This window comes from Onychomys torridus, chromosome 4 (assembly GCF_903995425.1).
Source record: "Onychomys torridus chromosome 4, mOncTor1.1, whole genome shotgun sequence".
NCBI lineage: Eukaryota > Metazoa > Chordata > Mammalia > Rodentia > Cricetidae > Onychomys > Onychomys torridus.
In genome coordinates, this window is record NC_050446.1 from 29607340 (window position 1) to 29628438 (window position 21099).

The window sequence follows — 21099 nt, forward strand, 5'->3', positions numbered from 1 at the left end:
CTGTCACTGAGAGATTCCCAGGCTTTCATGAAGTTTCATAAAAATTGGATTATCAAGGTAATTTTTACTTTAGCTCTTTCTTGGGCCTTTTTCTTACAGTGTGTTGAATGAATAGTTAAGAAAGATACAACCTGGGGGCTGGAGAGATGGCTTAGAGGTTAGGAGCACCGGCTGCTCTTCCAGAGGTCCTGAGTTCAATTCCCAGCACCCACATGGTGGCTCACAACCATCTATAATGAGCTCTGGTGTCGTCTTCTGGAGTGGAGTGCAGAAAGAATATACATAACAAATAAATAAATATTTAAAAAAAAGAAAGAAAGATACAACCTCTGCTTAGCATAAAACATGCCCTCAGCTTAGTGAAACATGTTCTAAAAAGATGTCATGCTGATCTTCACAACTTAATTTTGAAATTAGATCTGATACTGTACAATGTATATACATATGTATGTATATAAACAGTGCTTTGATCTTTGCCTTCAGCAAGGACGCACTTATTTTTACCTTTTCTTGGGTATGAGAACCTTTCTATGTTGTCCAAGCTGACCCTACAGTGAACTGTCATTCAGCTAGGTAGGGTTATAGTCTTGTAGCATTATAGTCTTGTGATTGGCTAGCAAGTACATTTTTTTTAAAGATTTATTTTTATACTTGGGAGTTATGTATATGTATTAGGGTGTGTGCACAGGTGTGCAGGTGCCTATCAAAACCAGAGGCATTGAGTTACGGGGAGTTGTAAGCTGCTTGATGTGGGTGCTGGGACCTTGGAAGTACAGTGATTGGTTTTTTGTCTTAGTTTTTTGATAGTTTCTCTGTGTAGTCCTGGCTATTCTGAAACCCCTTGTATAGCCCAGGCTGGCCTTGACCTCAGATCCGCCTGCCTCTGCTTTCTTGAGTGCTGGGATTAAAGGCCCAGCTGCAGGGTGAACTCTTAACTGTTGGAGTCCTCCCTAGCTCTAGTTTTACCACCTGTTCTTCCGATGCATTGGAAACTGCTTCTGAGGGACTGGGGATTTAGCTCAGTGGAGCGCTGCCCTGGGTTTGGTCCTCAACTCGGGGGTTGGGGCAAGGGGGACCTGCTTCTGAGACTTAAGAGATGAAATCATTTAGGAATATAGAAATTCTTAATTTTTTCCTTTTTGTTTTTTGACAAAGGACCTCACTATGGAGCCCTGGCTGGCCTGGAGGTCACATCTTTTGTAGCTATAAGCCTTTCTTCTATTTCTTTTCTTTTTTTAAGAAAAATGTGTTTATTGTGGACTGCAAAGGGTAGTGAGGTAGTAACAAGATGAGACACACTTGGAATTTATGATTTGCTGCCGAATTCTTCAGATGGCTTAACTTACTATTGCTGCTGTTAGTTTAGATCATGTGTCTTGTTTGGGGCTTTTTTTGAGACAGGGTCTCTATGTAGTTCTGGCTATCCTGCAACTTGAGAGATCCTTCTGCCTCTGCCTCCTGAGTGCTGGGATTAAAGTCTTATTATATACCACTCAGGGCAGATTTATTGTCTAAAACAAAACAGGATAAACATTATTTTTGTGACAAATACTTATATGTTGCCCATTCTTGAAAATCAATCCTAGATGATATGGAATGACATCTCTGCTATATATTTATAGCTAATAACTCAATGTAGGCATACTATAGACCTTTAGAAGAAGCCAAATTAGCCACAGTGAGGTTAAAATAGTTAATTGCTACATTATGGCCATGATACTTTTGTTGCCTTCAAAGAGTTTAAGAGCAGGGACCAGGAAAGTAGCATAGTTGGTAAAGTGCTTGCAAGGCAAGCATGAGGACCTTCGTTCAATTCCCAGAACCCACATTGAAGATAAAAGTCCTGGCTTGGTGGCATGTGCTAATTCCAGTGTTGGGAAGGTAGAGACAAACATACCCCTGGGGTCTGTGGCTCAGAAAGCTTAGTCTAATTAGGGGTTTCCAGGCCAATGAGACACACCATTTCACAAAAATAAGTTGTACAACACTGAGGAACAACCCCCTTCCCTTCAAAGTTGTCCTTTGACTTCCACATGCACATGTCTGTACGTACACACACACACACACACACACACACACACACACACACACACAAGTTTAGGACAATGATTAATAAGATATACCAGAAACCAGTATTACTGTCTATAGTCTATATAAAACCATTGGCTAACTGAAATCAAATTATACAAGGTTCTTAATAATTTTTATTGGTGTGTGTGTGTGTGTACACACTCTGACTTCTTTTTGGGCTGTCAGCTCACAAAAGGTGACACAGATTTATTAATTATGAAAGCTTGGCCTTAGCTTAGGCTTATTTCTAACTACCTCTTATAACTTAGATTAATCCATATTTTTAAATCTATGTTCTTCCATGCGCTCATTAGCTCGTCTCCATTACACTCTGCGTCTGACTGGTAACTCTTCTTTCTTCTTCCCAGAGCTCTCCTTGTCCAGAAGTCCCTCCTGTACCTCCTGGCTAGTTATTGGCCATTTAGCTTTTTATTAAACCAATCAAAGTGGCACCTCTTCACGCAGTGTAAAGGACTATTCCACAACATGTGTATGTTAGTGGATGCACAAGCCAGTGCTCCTGGGGAAGCCAGAAGAGGGTGAATCAGAACCCTTGGAGCTGGAGTTGCAGACTTTCGTAGATCTGGCATGTTAATGTTGGTGCTAGGATTTGAACTCTAGTTGTCATAATTATGCAGCTAGTACTTTAACCACTAAGCTGTCTCTTTAGCTCTTGTTTCAGATTTTTGAGGCAGAAGTCTCACTATGTAGCCCCACACAGGCTTCAGTTTGGAGATCTCCTGCCTTAGTCTCATGATTACTGGGATTACATAAGTACCCACACTATTCCTGTATTTTGTTTTTTAGACAGGCTCTCACTATGTAGACCAGGTTGGCCTCAGACTCAAGAAATCTACCTGCCTTTGCCTCCTGGGTGCTGGGACTATACATCACACTTTGCATATTGTATATTAACTTTAAATTTTGTATTACTGCAGAGATACTGGAGGGTATAATTAGAATGAGCTGCAGTATTAAGCAATAGCTGAAAGATGGAACAACTGTGCAGGAGGCTGCTAGTGAAATAAGTTTGGGAACACTGTCTTGCTTTTGCACAAAGTCAACACATTAGGTAGGGTGTTGTCTTCTTAATGAAAACTTGTCCTGTACTTTCAGGTTAGACGAGTCTCGTTTGCAGACCCAATATACCAAGCAGGATTGGCAGATGACATTGATAGGCGCTGCTCAGTTGTTAGGTCACATTCTTCAAATAGCTCTCCCATAATAAAAAGTGTTAAAACTTCACCTACTTCACACTCTAAGGTAAGCTATGGACTTTAAAATATACTTTAAAATATTTGAAGATTAAGAAACAGACTTCTTTTGCTTTGATGTATTGGTTTTCATGGAGAGTGCTAAGGCCAGTCAGATATCCCACAAGTAAATCATTAGTTTATCCTGTTCCATTTTCATTTCCTAAAATTTTACAGAGGTGAGCACAATTTTAGTTGTACAATTTAAATTGTAACATTATAGTTGTCTGGGGTTCTGAGTTTTGTTTTGTTTTTTTTTTTTTCTCCACTCTCTTCTATCTAGCATAATACCACTTCAGCCAAAGGATTTCTGTCCCCAGGATCACAGAGCTCTAAGTTTAAGAGCTCAAAGAAGTGTTTAGTAAGAAGTGCTTTAGTTTTTATGTAACTTTATACTTTAATGTTCAGTCCTGCAACCTCTACCTAATGGCTTTTGAAATTTATTTGAAGATTACAGAAATGGCCAAAGAATCCATGCTATCCCCAACAACAGAGAGTGTTTACCCAGCTTTGGTAAACTGTGCAGCATCAGTCGACATCATTTTACCTCAGATTACATCAAACATGTGGTAAGTGGTTAAGTTATAATCATAATTCACACTCTGAGGTGCAGGGGTTTCGTTTGTATTTCAGTTGTATTTTGTGGCATAGTTTTGCTAACCTTTCCCAGTTTGAGGAGGGCATCCAGCTCCTAAGAAAACTGAGGCTGGAAGATCACCACTTCATGGCTTGCTTAAGTTGAAGTTTTCGTTTTCCGTAGTAATTATGGGAATAATATGGTGTTAGGGTCGAAGATACATTGGTAGAGTCCTTGCTTAACATTAATGAAGATACAGGTTCTGTTCTCAGAACAACATAAGCCAGAAGTGCTGGTGCAGGAACTTTAGGGCCAGTTCAGGAGCATTCTTGGCTACACAGTGAGCTTGAGGTGATCTTGAGCTCTGTGTGTGTGATCCTTAAGGGCATCTACACAGCAAGTTTGAAGTCAGCCAGAGCTGTTTGTCACCCTGTGGATTGTTGACTCACAAGAATTAAATTTCCAAAACGTACAATGTGGAGGGACACCAAAATAAAATTGAGCTTTACCTGTAGGAACCCCATGCTTCACACACGGGTTCTGTGTCTCAGAGTCCTTGGGTTTTGGATCCTCTTGCCCCCTTTATCCACACTAACTGGTATTTCACGGTTGAATTACCAGGCCTGGCTGAGGAGGATGTTGTAATGGTCAAGCTTTTCAGGTGTTTGCATCTTTTTTTTTTTTTTTTTTTTTTTTTTAAGATTTATTTATTTATTATGTATACAGTATTCTGCCCACATGCATGCTTGCAGGCCAGAAGAGAGCACCAGATCTCATTACAGAGGGTTGTGAGCCACCATGTGGTTGCTGGGAATTGAACTCAGGGCCTCTGGAAGAGCAGCCGGTGCTCTTAACCACTGAGCCATCTCTCCAGCCCGTGTTTGCATCTTTTTAAATCCATAGCTTGTTTTGTCCTATTGCAAACCCTCTGAGGAATAGAAGTAAAGTAGAATCCTGGGAAGATTAGTTCATGAAAATTGCATAGCTTAAATAAATTGTCATGTAGATTCACATAGAGAGACCTCTTAAATCTTGTTTGTTATAAATCTTAGAAATGTAATTTATGTATTTTTGAATTTATGTATGAGTGTTTTGCCTGCATGTATGTCTGTACGCTGTGTGATCCTGGTACCCCTGTATGTAGGTTTGAAGAGGGTATTCCATCCGTTGGAATTAGATTCAGTCCAGTGAGCTGCCACATGGATAATGGAAATTGAATCTGGGCCCTCTGGAAGTACAAATGCCCTTAACCACTGAGCTCTCCAGCCCCAGACTACCAGATCTTAAGAGAATTGTTGCATATAACATGCTCATGAAACTAGATTTCTTTAATTAATAGCCTTATGAACCATGGCATAATTCCCCAGTAAGACATTCTCTATATTCCTCTAAATAATTGTGTCAGACATGCACATAGAAGTTAGAAGGAAGTCACATTAAAAAGGGTCTAGGATAGGATAGGTTTAAAAAAAAAATGAAGGACCTAAGCCATAGACAGAAAGAAAGCTGATGTGAAAATGAGTTTCCCATCCCTGTTGTGCCTGTCTCTGTATAAATGCAACAGTGAGAACACATCTATGCTGTTACTAAAGTGTAGAAAACAGAATTATTAGAGTTCCATGATTTCTTAAGCTAGGTACACAGGATTCAAATTTTAAGTTCCCCAGATATTTGCCCATCACATTGTATGGGCTAGGTAGACTATATAAATAAACTCATTTGAGTTGGAGTGGACAAGTGTTCACAGATAGTTAGCAGTAAAAGCATAATTATGTCTTCTCTTTTTTCTCTTCAAAAGGGCAAGAGGTCTAGGACAACTTATCCGAGCCAAGAACATAAAAACAATTGGTGATTTGAGTACTCTTACAGCATCTGAAATAAAAACTCTTCCTATTCGCTCTCCAAAGGTGTTTAATGTAAAAAAGGCTCTCAGAGTGTACCATGAGCAACAGGTAAAATCTTGTTATTTGAATGTTTTGTCTGCGAGGATATCTATGTACCATATGTGTGCAGTGCTTATAGAAGCCAGAAGAGGGCATCAGATCCCATGGAACTGGAGTTAACAGACGTTTGGATGTTTGTGAGCAGCCCTGTGGGTGCTGAGAAACAAACCCAGGTTCTCTGGAAAAGCAGCCAGTGCTCTTAACTGCTGAGCTACCTCTCCAGGCCAAGAGTCATATTTTAATAAGTGATCCAGCTGGGGGTGGTGTCATGCCTCTCTAACCTCAGTATTTAGGAAGGAGAGACATTTGGATCGACACTTCTTAAGTGCAGTCTGGGCCACAGAGCAAGATCTTGACTTAAAAAAAGAAAGAAAGAAAAAGCCCAGCAAAAAGTGCTCTACCAACAGTAATAAAAGCTTGCATTTAGACTATTGTTTAAAGCCCCTTCTGTATCTCACTGGGAAGTTTGTTCCTTTAGTTAGTTCTGTTTTATGTACTATACCCTAGATTCACTTTTAAATTTTATTTTTCAAAATCTGTTATCTTTTCTCCCTTTTCATTTCTACCAACTGGTTGTTCCATGGCTATTTAGGTGTTCCTGAAACCTAGGTTCTCAAATCTAAACATGTCTAACTAAGGCTATTGCAGATTTATACATAAGTTTGTTTTTTAATGTATGTATGTAGTTGAAATGTCAAGCTTTAGCTTTTTATACATAACATGTGACTTTCTTAATTATTTCTATTCACTATACACACATATACAACACACACCCATCTTAGGACAGATTTTAGATTCTAAATACCCCCCCCCACCCCTCCACCCCCACTCCCTATGAAAATTTTACTTGGCAGAAAGTATTTATTTATATGTAATATGAGGGGTCATGACTTATTCATTGATAGTATTAGAATTGTGCATAAATGAAAACTATTTAAGCGTGAAAACCAGTCTATTAGGTTTCCTCAAAGTGTGGTTTGCCACCTCTTTGAGGTGTGTACTATGTGTACTGTATTCTTGAAACTACTTGATTTTTGTATTATTTCTGGTACTTGAAAACATTTTGTTGACATGTTAATTGTATAAAAGCAACCAAAACCCAGAATTTATTAATTTGCAGTTTCACAGATTTGTAGAATTTTTGAAATATTTTCTCTTTCCAAACTTTTTTTTTTTTTTTAATTTATGTGTATGCTGGCATGTGCCCATATGTACCAAGTGCCTGTAGAACACTATAGAGTGAACTCATTATCTGTCATGCTTTCTTTCTATCCCTTATCCCTAGGCACCCACTGCATCTGCTTTTTCTATAGGCTTACCTGCTCTGGACATACTTAAATATTATAACACCACAAGCTCTGGTTGTTAATTAGCTTCTTTGCTTAAACTTAGGTTTTTAGTTTTATTAGTACTACTATAATATGTTAGAATCTAACTATGGCTGGACAGTATTCCATGGATGTACTTTTTTTTTTTTTTAATCCATTACTCAATTGATGGGCTTATGGTTTGCTTTTCTCCTTTGGTTTTCTTAAGAAACCCTTCTACAGTTAATCCATATCCAAGTTTTTATGTGGCCGTGTTTTCGTTTTGTTTGTGCCATTGAATGGGATTGTTGTCATGACAACTTTTTAAGCAGTAATTTCTGTGAGTAGTGGTCCATGAAACCTAGGAATACCTTATGAGTTTAAACAGTATTAATTGAGTTGATTATGGACTGTGGGCATTTCGTGTCATTCCAGTTAAAAATAAGTTTTGTTATTTCTCTTTGTTACTGTTTGTAAATTTATAATCAAGATGAAATCTCGTGGACTTGAAGAGATCCCAGTTTTTGATATTTCTGAGAAGGCAGTAAATGGAGTAGAAAGCAAGCCCCTCTCAACTGATGAAGAAAGGCTTGCCTCAGGTATGTTAGCCAAGCATGATAGGTTTTTTTTTTTTTTTTTTTGGAAGACAAACTTTCTTGAAAAAAACTTAACTTTTCTTACACCTTTACAGTTAAGAAAAAATTTAATAAACATTTTTAGTATATACATGTTTTACCTTGCATGTATTTATATGCTTTGGATCCCCTGGAACTAGAATTAGAGACAACTGTAATTTGCCATGTGGATGCTGGGAAGAATCCTGGTCCTCTGGAAGAGAGCAGACTTTTAAGCTCTGAGACATCTCTCCAGCCCAATACTTTGTTTTACTTTGACTATGACTGTTAATTCACAGAATTGTGCCTGACCCCCTCATTCTAAGTATATGGGGGGGGCAAACCTATTTATTTTTAGTGTCTAGTTCCTTTTCTCTAATCATTGTGTCAGTTTTCTAGTCCATCAGGATGTAGATGAGGATGTTGAAATTTTGTTCAGTCATATCATGCACAGAATAATAAGATGTGGATTTTTCTGGCATTTTGTTTTCTTGAGCAAGTGTACCTTAGCCTATTTTCTCTCCTTTTCATTTTGATTGGAGATACATACAGATTATTTTTTAAAAACTGTTGGCAATTTAATGTGGTGTTTTGTTTTCCTCCTAGATTTGATTGATCCTGTAACCGTGGACACCCCATTGTCTAAAAATCTTGTGGCACAAATTAGTGCTCTTGCTCTTCAACTGGATTCAGAAGATCTGTACAGTTACTCTGGAAGCCAGCTATTTGAAATGCATGAGAAACTTGGTACCATGGCAAACTCTATAATAAGAAATCTACAGTCACGTTGGAGATCACCAGTCCATGAAAATTCTTAGTATTTTAAGAGAAATGTAAAGTTTTTTCACCACCAGATTTTATTTTTTGGCTTTTAGAAATACCTGCACCATTTAAAGAGAAAACTTTGCAGAGTTGATAAGATATCAAATCCTGAAAGACAATGAATTATTAGGTCAGTTTTATAAATTCATTAGTAAAGATATTCCCTACTGTATTTTCTTGGCCAATATACACAGTTTTTTTTTTTAAAGAAATTTAAATGTTACTGAAACTTGAAAGCAAACGAGATATACATACTTTTTTTTCATACTTTAACCCATGCATATTTTGGTGTAGCTCATAATAGAAATATTTTAAGTAAGGTAGAAAAGTTTTATTTACACTTGAACTGATAAAGGTGTTTATACTTTTTCAAAATATTTATATTTGTTGTGCTTGGTGAAATACCTGTACAGAGATGCAAAAGAATGAGAGCATTCCTTTCAGATAACACCTGACAAAAAACATTTGAGAGAAATACCAAGTTTCAATTTGTTGTGAGTTAAAATAACGCTTAATTGCTAACATTCCATTCATTTGGCATTGACAAATATTTGTGCAGCAGCATTTGCCTGTGAAAATGTGCTCTTAAGAGGTATAGTGTTCACTCTTACATGCATGACTATTTGTACATTATGTATAGAAGACAGTGGTTTTTAATTTATAAAGTTCAGCCTTCGTTAATTGCACGAGTTTCTGCAGCTTCATGTGAATACCATTGTTTTGTTTAATAGAAACTTTTGTATATATTATCAAAATATCCATATGGATATTAAAAATACTTCATAACGTATTGTGGATATTTGTAGGAGTCTGTATCTACAAATAAAGCAACAGATAGTTTTGTATTTAGTTAAAACATGAGTTTATTTTCTAAAGTTTCCAGAATAATTAAAATTATTAGAACCAAAAAATATTAGATGCCACTATTTTTTTTTTTTTCCTTTTTCTTTTGGTTTTGGAAGATGATCCCAAGCCACTAGAAAATGTGCCTATGTTTCTTCTTAATGGAGAGTTAGCCTGGATATTTTCATTGCAGATTGTACTATAAAACATAGAGACACCTGGTTTAATCACATATGTTGAAAACTAAACTTGGAGGAATTTGAAACTGCCCTTTTTATATATATGTTTTGTCTAGTTAAAAAAAGTAGGATATATAATTAAACCGTTTGTAAATTTTACAAATAGTTAGTGCCTAACTTCATATATTTGTTTCATTTGTGGGTTGTGGTTTTTTGGGAAAGGGGGTTGTTTTTGTTTGTTTGTTTTTTGGAGATACGGTCTCTGTGTAGCCCAGGCTAGCCTTGAACTTCTATGATCCTCCTGCCTTTGCCTCCAGATTTCTGGGATTGCAGGTGTTTGTTATATGCCTGGCTGTGCTGTATGTTTTCCCAAAAGATATATCTTGCTTGTTTTTTGAATAAAATCAATGGGTGATCTTAGTTTCAAACTTAGTTCAATCTCTGCTTAAGCATTCCAACTGTTTGTAGTTTAAGGTCTGGACTTTTTTTTCCAGCAGAGACACCCCCCTCCTCCCCTGCTGCCCCTAGTAAATAAAGTTGGTATCATTTTTCATTCATAAATAACTACAGATATTTTTAGATCTAAGTATATTTACCTACAAAGATCATCTTAAGAATTCTGAAACTGTTGGACTCTTAAGGACTTAGAAATCAGTAACTAATGAGGAAGAGACTGTCTTTTAAAAACATTGATAATGGTGGATTGCATTGTCAGTCACTATATTTAAGCATTAAGAGGTGTGCATGAACATTGAGTAGTATCGATTAGCCAGGAGGTTGTGCGGAGTGGGTGAGTGCTCATTTCACAAACAATCCTTAACCCTTATCTACTCACTTGTAGACAGCAGAGTTCTTAGGGAGCTTCAAGTGTAGCAGGAAATGTGACCAAAATGATGATTTGCTTAAATTTCTGAATTTAATGAAAGCACAACTCTGAGTTAAGTTGTAGTTCAAGGAAATTGTGTTTTAAAATATTAGTTGGTACAATTGGTCAGTTTATGGGAAATATAAGGTTGAGTCAGTTTACTTTCAGTATTCTTGGCTTAACTTTTTTTTGGGCAAATTTCCACATTAATTCCTAAAATAGTAAAAAGCATTAATATTTCTGAATTGACTCCAATGTATTGCTTCACTTTTGCATGGAACCCCCTTCTTCAGATTCTTTCTAATGTTTAAAAAAAAAATTGACGTTCTAGTGTGATCCCTAATTGTTTTATGTATTGAAACAAATCAAGAGCTGGTTAGGTGGCCCAGAAGATACAACGTGCTTTCCACCAAATCTGATTATGACTTGTTCAATCCCTGAGATCCACATGGTAGGAGAGTGGTCCTTTGACCTCTATATGTGCAATGCACACATATGTGCACACATACAAATAAAATTAATTTAAAAAATTTGTTCTTATTTTCTGTACGTAAGTGTTCTGCCTGCATGTGTATATGTGTACTATGTACATACCTGGTGCCCATGATGACAGCCAGAAGAAGGCATCTGATCCCTGGGAAGACCAGCATTGTTACAGACAGGTGTGAGCTAGCCTATGGGTGTTGGGAATCAAACCCATGTCTTCTGAAAGGGCAACAAATGGTCTTGTTAACTGCTGAACCATCTTAAATTTTTTAGAAAGAAGCATCTAATTTTTCATGTCTGAACATAGTGGATTTTGATGTTCAAACTGAGTTTATTACTGAAGATGTTGCTCTGTTTCAGCAAATTTTTACTGCTGAATACTGCAGGGTCTTTGCATTTCAAATAGTGAGCAATGAGCTCACTTAATCAGGTTAATACAGTTTTTAAATAGAATTTAAATCCAAAGATTAAAAGTACAGTTGTTGAATAACAGACAATGCCTTTGGATTCCTGTTTTTTCAGTACAACTTGGAAGTAGCTAAGAATCCACTTACATATTTAAGGGTCATTAAAAAGTCAATAATTTAAAATTTTAATAGTTGGACACTGGTCATGGTAGCTTGTGCCTATAATTGCAATACTTGGGAGGCTGAGGCAGATGATTGCTTTGTGCTAAGTCCAACCTGGTCTACAGAATAAGAACCTGTTTTAAAACCCATAAAACTGGGGGAAAGTCGAGTCTTTAAAATATGTAAATCAAGGTTATGTTTTATAAATATTAACTGGAGGGTTTTACTTGGTTTAAGGTAAAAATTTGAAAATGAAGTGCTGGTTCTGAAGTCAGTGGAAGTATTCGATAACACTGCCACTTTCTGGCCTTGCTTTCAGCTTTGACCAAGGCTCGGGTTTCATTTCATTATTATGGTTGACTCAAGCCAGTTTGTCAGCCCTGTCAGCAGACTAGAGAACTGCAGTTGTAGGCATTTGGGGGTGACACATGGTTGGGGGCAGAAGCCTGCATTCATTATCCTAACTAATTTAGGCTGGCCCAGAACTCACTGTGTAGACCAGTTAGTCTCAAACCCATAGCAACACTTGATTCAGCCTCCCAAATGTTTGGATTATAGGCACGTTAATTGATTTTGCAGTTTCTGATCACTCAATTAATGGTTCTATCTGTTATGTTCCTGGCTTTATATTTGCTCTTTGGAAGTATCCATTAAAGTCTATGTCTTTCAAATTTCAGATTTGAGAAGCTTTTCTATCATAAAACAGTACTGGAGTTGGTTTGCACTAGCAACATGAGTGGTTATTTTAATATACATAATCAAGGGGTGGTGGTGGCTCATGTCTATAATTTTAGCCTTGGAGGGTAGAGATGGGAGGAGCAGGAGTTCAAGGCCACTAAAGACCCTGTTTTTAATAAATATTAACAACATTCATTCAGTACTTTGCCTACACTCTCAGCTGTAGATGTCTGGCTAAAAGGGATCCTTGATTCTTAAAAGATACATACCTAGGATGTTCAATATAATGTCATGAAACAAATAGATCATTAAAATTACTTCTGTGAATAATTGAATAAGAAGTATCTAAGCCTTTTTTTCTTTATAGACTAAGGATTTTCTAAGAAACATTGTGATTATAGTACAGCAGGGTATTCTAGTCATAGCACAGAGCAAACTGTCTTGCCTCCAGTTTTTGTTTTTTAAACTATTTTTGTGTGTTGGTGTTTTGCCTGCATTTATGTCTGTGCACCATATGCATGTAGCATCTACAGAGGCCAGAAGAGAGGCCATCAGATCCTCGAGATGGTTCTGAGCTACCATGTGGGTGCTGGGAATTGAACCTGGATCATCCAGAAGAGTAGCAAGTGCTCTTAGCCACTGAGCTGTCTTCCCAGCCCCACTTCCTGTTCTTTGTTTTAAAATCATTGAGAATTTTTTTTTAAATACTTTGAAGCAGATGAAAAATAGGGCATCCTATCTTATCTAGAAATAGTTGTGTTGTGGAAGTCAGGCTGTATTTGGTCCCTTTCCTATTTTGATGACTGTTAATTTATCTGAGGCAGGCCTACATACAATCCTCAAATATTTGCCTATTTTTGGCTTTTTGAGACAGGGTTTCTCTTAACAGCCCTGGCTGTTCTGGAACCATCTTTATAGATTTTGTAGACCAGTCTGGCCTTGAATTCACAGAGATCTGTCCCCCTCTGCCTCTCGGAGTACTAGGATTAAAGGTGTGTACCACCATTGCCTAGCAATGTTTGCCTCTTAATTTAAGAGTTTGCCAGTCCTTGTTACAGAGAACAATTTTATTCATATTTGGTATATGGTCAGTTTAGACAACTTTTCTATGAACCACCATAGTTTTCATTTATAAGATTCTGATTGCTTTACTGCTGTTCATAGTACACACATATACTATGAAACAACTAGATCCTCAGTAGACTTTTCTCAAGTTCTTCAGTACACTGTTCTTGAACCATTAAGCTTGTTATGTGCTTGCTGTGATATCAGGGAACTTTGGTCTGAGGGAGAAGCATGTGGCACTAAAGTTCTACCTATAAAATAATGTGGAGTTTGGCAGTTTGCTTCCTGTGTTAGTGTGTTAGGAGTTGTTTTCAGTCCATTTTAAACATTGTTTCTGTGGATAGCCCTAACAGAATTCAAACCAGTCAGTTGTTGATATTTTGCTGCCCTTAGTGAAAGTTTAGTTTTACATTCAAAGTATATTTGATGAGTTTTTCTAATTTTAAATTAAAATGTAACAAATACCTGTTAATTCCATTTTTAGCTACACTGGCAGATGAGAAATAAAGGCACTCTGCTGTGAGGTTGGGGTGTTATTAACAGTCTTGGAAGTAGCAGCAATCCTACTTGTTGAGTCTGTTTCATATAGTAAAACTCATGAGTAACTGAGAGTTGGCTGTCATATTTTTGCCATTTGAACTGGCTATTAAAATGTATTTTATTTAAAATAAAAGTATAAAAACTAATTTCTAGTGTTTACTTTGTTTCTTGATTTTGACATCTGTGGTTTGAGATCTGAGTAAGGATAATATGATCCTCTCTTCCCCCTTCCCCATTTCTCAGTATTGCCTTATAAAGTTTCTGGTTTATTCTGTTTTATGGGTCCCATGGACTTCTAAATCTGTAGTTATCAAATAGTGAGAGAAGATGTTGTATAATACTGCATTCATTTATGTGCCAGTTTGGAAAGTGGTAAAATACTATCAGTTTAGCCTGCAGGCAAGTCAGTGGGGGCATTTTCTTGGTTAATGATTGAGGTGGGCAGCCCAGCCTACTTTGGGTGGTACCACCCTTGGGCATGTGGTCCCTGGTCACATGAAAGACAAGCAGATCAAACTATGAGGAGTAAGACAATAAGTAGAGTTCTTCATGGTGGTCTCTGCTCCAGTTCCTGCTTGCAAGTTCTGCTCTGCTTGAGTTCCTCCCTTGGTTTTCTTCAGTGATGGGACTGATCATGGCATGTGTATCTGTTGCTATGATAAAATATTATAACCAAGGCAACTTAAAGAGGCTTAAGTGGAATTTACAGCTGTAGAGGTATTGATGTCCATCGCCATCATCGTGGAGAACATAGCAGTAAGCAGGCATGTTTGAGAACTCTGATCCTGATCCATAGAGAGGAAGCAAAGTGCACTGGTGTTGCTCAAGTCCTAAATGATCTTATAATAAAAACCCAGAGCCAGATATCAGTGAAAGTAGAAAGATCAGAGAAGCAGACAGCAAGCCACAGCCACCACCTCTCACCTCAACTCCTCAGCCTGCAAGAGAGTTAGTTCCTGTCCTCAACCTTCCTCCTAGTGCTGGGATTAAAGGTGTGTGCCACCACAACCTGGCTCAGCTCTTTTTTAGACTAGATTAGTCTGTAGCCCAGTGTGGCCTTGAATTTACAGAGATGGATCTCTGCCTCTGCCTCCTGAGTGCTAGGATTAAAGGTGTGTGCCACCACTGCCTGACCTTGGCTGTCCTCTGATCTTCAGGCAAGCTTTATTTCTTAGATTGCAAATATGTCATCACACAGTGGGAATGGAAGGAGGCCTTTGAAACCTTAGGCCAGCTTCTAGTGACATACCTCCAGTAAGACAACACTTCCTAATCCTTACCAACAGGTACCAGACTATTCAAACACCCAAGCTTTATTGGGAACATCTTATTCAAACCACCATTGTGTATAAGCCAAATAAATCCTTTCCTTCCCAAATTGCTTGTAGTCATGTGTTTATCACATCAATAAGAAATCCGGCTAGTACAGAAAATGGTAGCAGGAGCTTGGGGTATTTCTGTAACACCTGGATATGTTTCCCCATAGGGGGGATTATTGAAGTGTTTGGAGATATTTGATAGGAAAGCCATCGAGTATTCAAAACTGTTCTGTGGGCACTTGGGAGGTAGGAATGTTAATAGAAATGCAAATGATGGAAGCCCTGTTTGAAGTTTCAGGGAAGTTTGAGTCCCTCAAATTACTCATTTGAATCTGGTTTCTGGTTAGCTAGAACTGAGGGATCAGCCGTGCTTAACTAGAGACCAGCACCACTGAGGTGAAACCTTGCTTTACAGAGATAGTTGATGTTGGTTAGCTGGGCTTGAGAAATCAGTTAAGAAAAGACCAGCATCATTGAGGTGAAGTATTTCTTCAGGTTCAAGCACCTAGAAGCTGTGGTCCTTAGGGCTCCAGGGAGGCAGCTAGCAGAGGGAGGAGAGCTGGCAACTTAGTAATGTGTAAGTCCCCCACAAGGTACTAGTTTTGGCAGAGTTAAAAGCTACAAGATTGAAGGGGTCATAGAACCTGAAGCCTGGTATCAGGATGGATTCCCTAGCCCAGAAGCCATTTGTGAAGGTGCTGCCTCAGTTGTAGTGGAGACCTCAAGATTGAAGAGGTTATAGAGAGAAAGTGAGGCTAGGAGAGGCCATCAGTGAAGGCTCAGCCTCAGTTGTATATTGGAGAGTCCAGGACTGGTAGGTGTGGAGTGGAACCAGCCTAAGACGAGACAAGCTGCTTGTACTGCAGATGACAGAGCAGAAGTGGAACTTCCCAAGCCCTTTGGAGCCAGAGGATGGTGAGAACCAGACACTGGACACAGCTTTTTAAAATACAGTGTTCAAGACTTGGGTTTTGCTTTGATTGGAACTGTGCCATAATTCTTGGTTCTTCCTCTTGGAATAATACATTTTTATTTCATTTTTTTGGTGTTATGAGACAGGGTTTCTCTGTGTAGTTTTGGAGCCTGTCCTGGATCTTGTTCTGTAGACCAGGCTGGCCTCAAGCTCACAGAGATCCACCTGCCTCTGCCTCTGGAGTGCTGGGATTAAAGGGGTGTGCCACTACTGCCCAGCATATTAAGTATTTATTTACCCATAAGATACCCATGGTTAGGAGGTGTTGGTTTTTTAAAGACAGCTTAGACGTTTACTGAAGTGTTCAAATATTTAAAGACCAAAAAGTTATATTGTGTTTTATATTGTGATATCGACATGATATTTGGGTGATAGACAAGGACTGATCATGGACTAAAGAGTGATGTGTTTGTATGTCAGATTGGCAAGGGGTCAATTGTCCTGTTTAATTTTTGTTAGCTTGACAAAATTGAGTCATTTTGAAAGAGGGAACCTCTGTCAGATTGGTCTATAGGCAGGTCTGTGAAGCATGTTCTTGATTTATGGGAGGACCCAGTCTGCTGTAGGTAGTGCCATCCTGCATAGATATGCTCCTGGGGCATCTTAATATATTAAGAAATCAGGTTCAGCCAGATGGTGGTGGTGGCGGTGCCGGGGTGGCGGCAGCAGCACACGCCTTTAATCCCAGCACTCTGGAGGCAGAGGCAGGTGGATCTGTGAGTTGGAGGCCAGCCTGGTCTAAAGAGCCAGTTCCAGAACAAGATCTAAAGTGACACAGAGAAACCCTGAGAGGAGGGAGGGTGTGTGTGTGTGTGTGTGTGTGTGTGTGTGTGTGTGTGTGTGTGTGTGTAAGAGAGGGAGGGAGAGAGAGAGAGGGAAAAAAATATCCGGACTGAGCAAGCCATGAGGAGGAAGGAAGCCAAGCAAGCAGCATCCCACCACGGCCTATTTTGGTTTTGCTTCCTCCTGCCCTGAGTTTCTGCCTTGGCTTCCCCAAGTTGCTGTGGTCATGGCATTATCACAGTAGAAAGCCAACTTGGATTCTGCTTGGAGTCTCTCAGGTTGGGTGCTTTCAAGAACTGAGGGCAAAGTTCCTGCACCCCTGTCCTGGTCACATCCTGGCAGGTAAGGGTATTATTGTCTTACAGAAGCATCTCTCAAATCTGTCAATTGTCACAGTTCTCCGTATGCCCTTTTGTTCAAATTTACTTTTCCTCGAAAGGACAGCAGGCCTATTTGACTAATCTATCTAAACATGAATGGGGCAGGGTGGGACATGCATGATACAGTGCAAACACATTGGGCATGAGTGTTAACTGATAATTTTTTCCTTTTTATTGCAATTAGAAGGTGGAATAAGTAGCCTGGTAGTCTTGCTTGTGGTCATGGCAATCCACAGTATCCAGTATTACACTGGTAAAAATAGCACAAGCAGGTGGTGGGAGTGGGGAGGTATCGCGACAAGGTGCAAGTGAAAGTTAGGGCAGCACTGGTTGACTGCCAGCTCAGATGAATGTTGGGAGTCCTTTGTGTGATTCACAGTGAAATGTCTCTAGCTAGATTTGAAGTTAGGAGTGTACTGGTTGGTTGGAAAGCAAACCAGCAACACTAAATGTTTTTCAATATATGTACTTATATGTTGAAAAATTTTAAGAAACATCTAGAATTAAGAGATTTCTTTATATTAGCAACTGTTGCCTATGGTAAATCTATAAGGTGGCTAAAAAATTATAAAAACTAGCTCAGCTCATTGTACTGAATATGTGCAGATGTTTTAGGTGTTAGCAGAATTTAATGATAGCTGCATATGTATTAACTAATTTTCCCAATATATGTTCACTTCAAATAGGACCTAGTTAATTCAATTCTACCTAAGTCTAAGTGAGCCGATGAGTTTATTAGAGCACTGGTGAGGGGTGACAGGAGTTGGGGGGGATGGGGCTCAAAGGAGCTGCATCATTGCAGAGTACCACCCATCACCTACGACAACCTCATGGAAACTACATGATGGAGCTTGCTTTCAGTTAACCTTCCACTTCCTGGATACTCTATCTTCCCAAATCCCTTGCAGGTCTGGCAATCCCTGGAGGGTTTTGATACCTTTCTTTCCCTTACTCCTACTCGGGAATGTCAACAGCTCAGTGACCATTCCCACAGATCCAGCTATTGTGTGGTTTTCTCCGTTGATTGCCATGGCTTCCTGGCCTGTGCATGGTAATCTCTACATTAAGTTGTTGTGTTCGGCCTAGAGCAATACTGCAAAATGGGATTGACGCTTACTTTAACTTGGATTTTCACTGAGTGGAGGTGAAACTTGGATGGAGACTTGGGAGGGAGAGAATCATTGGAAATTTAGGCATTGCTAGGGTTTGGGCCCGGAATGTTTCCTAAGGCTTACTGAGGCTTGAGGCTTGGTCTCTGTGGTGATATTGGTAAGTGATGGGGCTGGAGGCTTAGGTCAATGGGACCATGTTCATAAAGGATTGAGATACCGTGGTCTTTTCTATTCCCAACTGACAAAATGGCTTCCTTTGTCATACACTCCTGTCATGATGGTTTTATTTTGCCAGAAGGTAATGGGAATTGTTAGTGACTAAGTGGAAACAGCTGAAGGAGTAGATTTTGTGCTGATGCATCTTAATTATACTCTTATTTTGGGCCAAAACATTATTGTGCAAACTGGACATACACAGGAATGTACCCTCTCTAAAGTGCCCCACTTTAAAAAATAAACAGGCCTTCGTGCTGGTTAGTGGGGTTTTGTTTGTTTGTCTTGGTTTTTGGGTTGGGGGTATTTTGTTTGTTTGTTTGTTTGTTTGTTTTTTGTTTTTGGTTTTTTTTTGTCAACTTGACTCAACAAATTAGAGTCAACTGGGAAGAGGGGGCCTCAAGGGATTGTCTACATCAGATTGCCTGTAGGTAAGTGTGTGGGGACATTTTCTTGATTCATGATTGATGTGGGAGGAAGCAGTTCACCGTAGGTATTACCATTCCTTGACAGGGGAATAAGCCATAGGAACATCCCATTAAGCAGCATTCTTTCCTGATCTCTGCACTGCTCTTGAGTCCCTTGGGGATACTGTGACCTGGAAATAGAAGCTAAATACACCCCCTCCCAGTTGCTTTTGGACAGACTATTCTCTCAGCGCCAGGAAGCCAAGGAAGACAGCCTGCCTCCGTAATAATTGCCTTAGCCGCCTTTGGCACAGAACAGCCGGGCAAAGATTCCCAAGCAACCCCTTGCCTGCTGCAGCTCATCTTCCTACTCTTTCAGGGCTTGTCTATTTTGGCTATACGGTCACTCAGATTGGAATCCCTTGCTTACCCTCACTGGCTCCATTAGACAGAAATCTCCACAAAACTGTTGAGTCCAGAGAAACCTTCCCTGATTTAAGTTACTCTAGGATTTTTTTTTTCCCAGTCATAGGAAATCAACATAGTTACAGTACCTTTTCTTGGGACTGTGAGAACCCCGACTTTCTCATTCATATGACTTCCATTAACTAGTACAGTGCCTGACATCCTGGTATTCTCCCCTTATTCACAAGTGTGTGATTTGTGCTGGAGTGCTCAACCCCTTGAGTCTCTGAGAGGCATATGTTAAGAAACTTGAGGGACAAGGGGGTACTTGCTTAGCATGCCCAAGACCCATGATTTGCTCTCCAGCACTGCCAAAAACAAAAAGCAACTAAAAGAACCTGCTTCAGACAGCTGTATTACTGTAGTTATCAAGATATAGGGACAGTCTTTGAATCTTCCAGAAGGATGTTTTGTAAACAAAACAAATGGTCAGGTAGTCATTACTGGTTCTTTCTACCTCTTGTTCCTTCACACAAGTGTTAGCCCATATTGTCATTCCGCTTCACTCAGGTGGCAGGAGTCCCTCAGGTTAACATTGCATCCCACAGGTCTCTCTTAAGAGCTCTTAAGGGAAGCTTGCTGAAATAGTATAGATTAATACCAACCCCAGAAGTTGGCTCAGCCAGTGCTCCTTAGCCACCAATCCACTGCTGCAGCCCCAAATTTAGTAACTTTTAAAATCAGACTTGATATTAGAGTTTAGCCCAGGAACAGTTTGTTGCAGAACTATAGATTTTATTAGTTTCCAGTTTCTCACCAGTTTATGTTGACATCTTTATAACTTACAGAAACAAGTTTAGAAGCACAAGCATTAGCACTTAGTAAACAAGAGAAAGGTGGTTCTCTCTTCTGTTTTTCGGTTATTGCTTTGCATGTCCAGAATCATGTTAAAAGATTTTTATAATTGGGAAAGACTTGGTTACATAGCACTACAGAAGCTTTTGAAAATTCTATTGTGAATTTCAACTTATTTTAAAACGGGAAGAAGAGTTTGATAGTGGTAATTTTCAAAGTGAGCCTTTACATGTTTACTGTCTTTAGTTTCATGTGTAAATCTAGAAAAGAATGACTCTTTAAGTCTAGCTTAAGAATTGAACAGATGAACTAATGTTTGGTTTCATGGAGAATAACTCAGGTCTCTACAAAAGAGATGGTAATACATTAAATGATATTGATATAGGTGAAAACATTAGGCAGCTTGAGAGCATGGATACACTGAAGTCTCCAGCAATGTTGCCTGCAGAGATGCAGACACTGCAAACGGATGGAGACCTTGAAGTGCTTAGACAGCTTCCACATAATTGGCTGGAAGCATGCCGGTCCTGCCGGTCCTCTGCACAGTGCCGTACATCCAGCCTTCATCAATCGCCTGAGCATTCACTATAGCATCTCCATCCTTGAAGGACACTTCATCTGCATCTGCAGCCATATAGTCATACATGGCACGGAAGATTTTCTATTCATGGGAATGAAAACAAGGAAAATAGCATATATTGGTAAGAGTATATGACCTTTTTGATAAATTTAATTACAAAAGATTGTGCAGCTACCACCAAACAAAAACCAATAACAGCCAGGTGGTGGTGGCACACGCCTTTAATCCCAACACTCAGGAGGCAGAGGCAGACGGATCTCT

General features: G+C 39.1%; 2 protein-coding genes across 7 annotated transcripts in view; one reads left to right on the forward strand and one right to left on the reverse strand.

Annotated features, from left to right (window-relative positions):
• Rif1 (replication timing regulatory factor 1) overlaps positions 1-9442 on the forward strand; it is a 59638-nt gene extending 50196 nt beyond the window's left edge. For 4 of the 5 annotated variants that reach the window (XM_036184434.1, XM_036184433.1, XM_036184436.1 and 1 more), the window contains exons 31-36: positions 3187-3333; positions 3607-3684; positions 3774-3892; positions 5699-5852; positions 7641-7749; positions 8371-9442. In XM_036184434.1, the coding sequence (XP_036040327.1) occupies positions 3187-3333; positions 3607-3684; positions 3774-3892; positions 5699-5852; positions 7641-7749; positions 8371-8582 (819 nt within the window). In that variant the 3' untranslated portion in view covers positions 8583-9442. The remainder of the gene's footprint in view (positions 1-3186; positions 3334-3606; positions 3685-3773; positions 3893-5698; positions 5853-7640; positions 7750-8370) is intronic. The other variant, XM_036184437.1, reaches the window with a different exon arrangement.
• Positions 9443-20277: 10835 nt separating this feature from the next.
• The window catches only part of Neb (nebulin), a 197348-nt gene continuing 196526 nt past the window's right edge, over positions 20278-21099 (reverse strand). For both annotated transcript variants that reach the window (XM_036184940.1, XM_036184939.1), the window contains one exon: positions 20278-20919. In XM_036184940.1, coding sequence (XP_036040833.1) covers positions 20746-20919 — 174 coding nt within the window. In that variant the 3' untranslated portion in view covers positions 20278-20745. The remainder of the gene's footprint in view (positions 20920-21099) is intronic.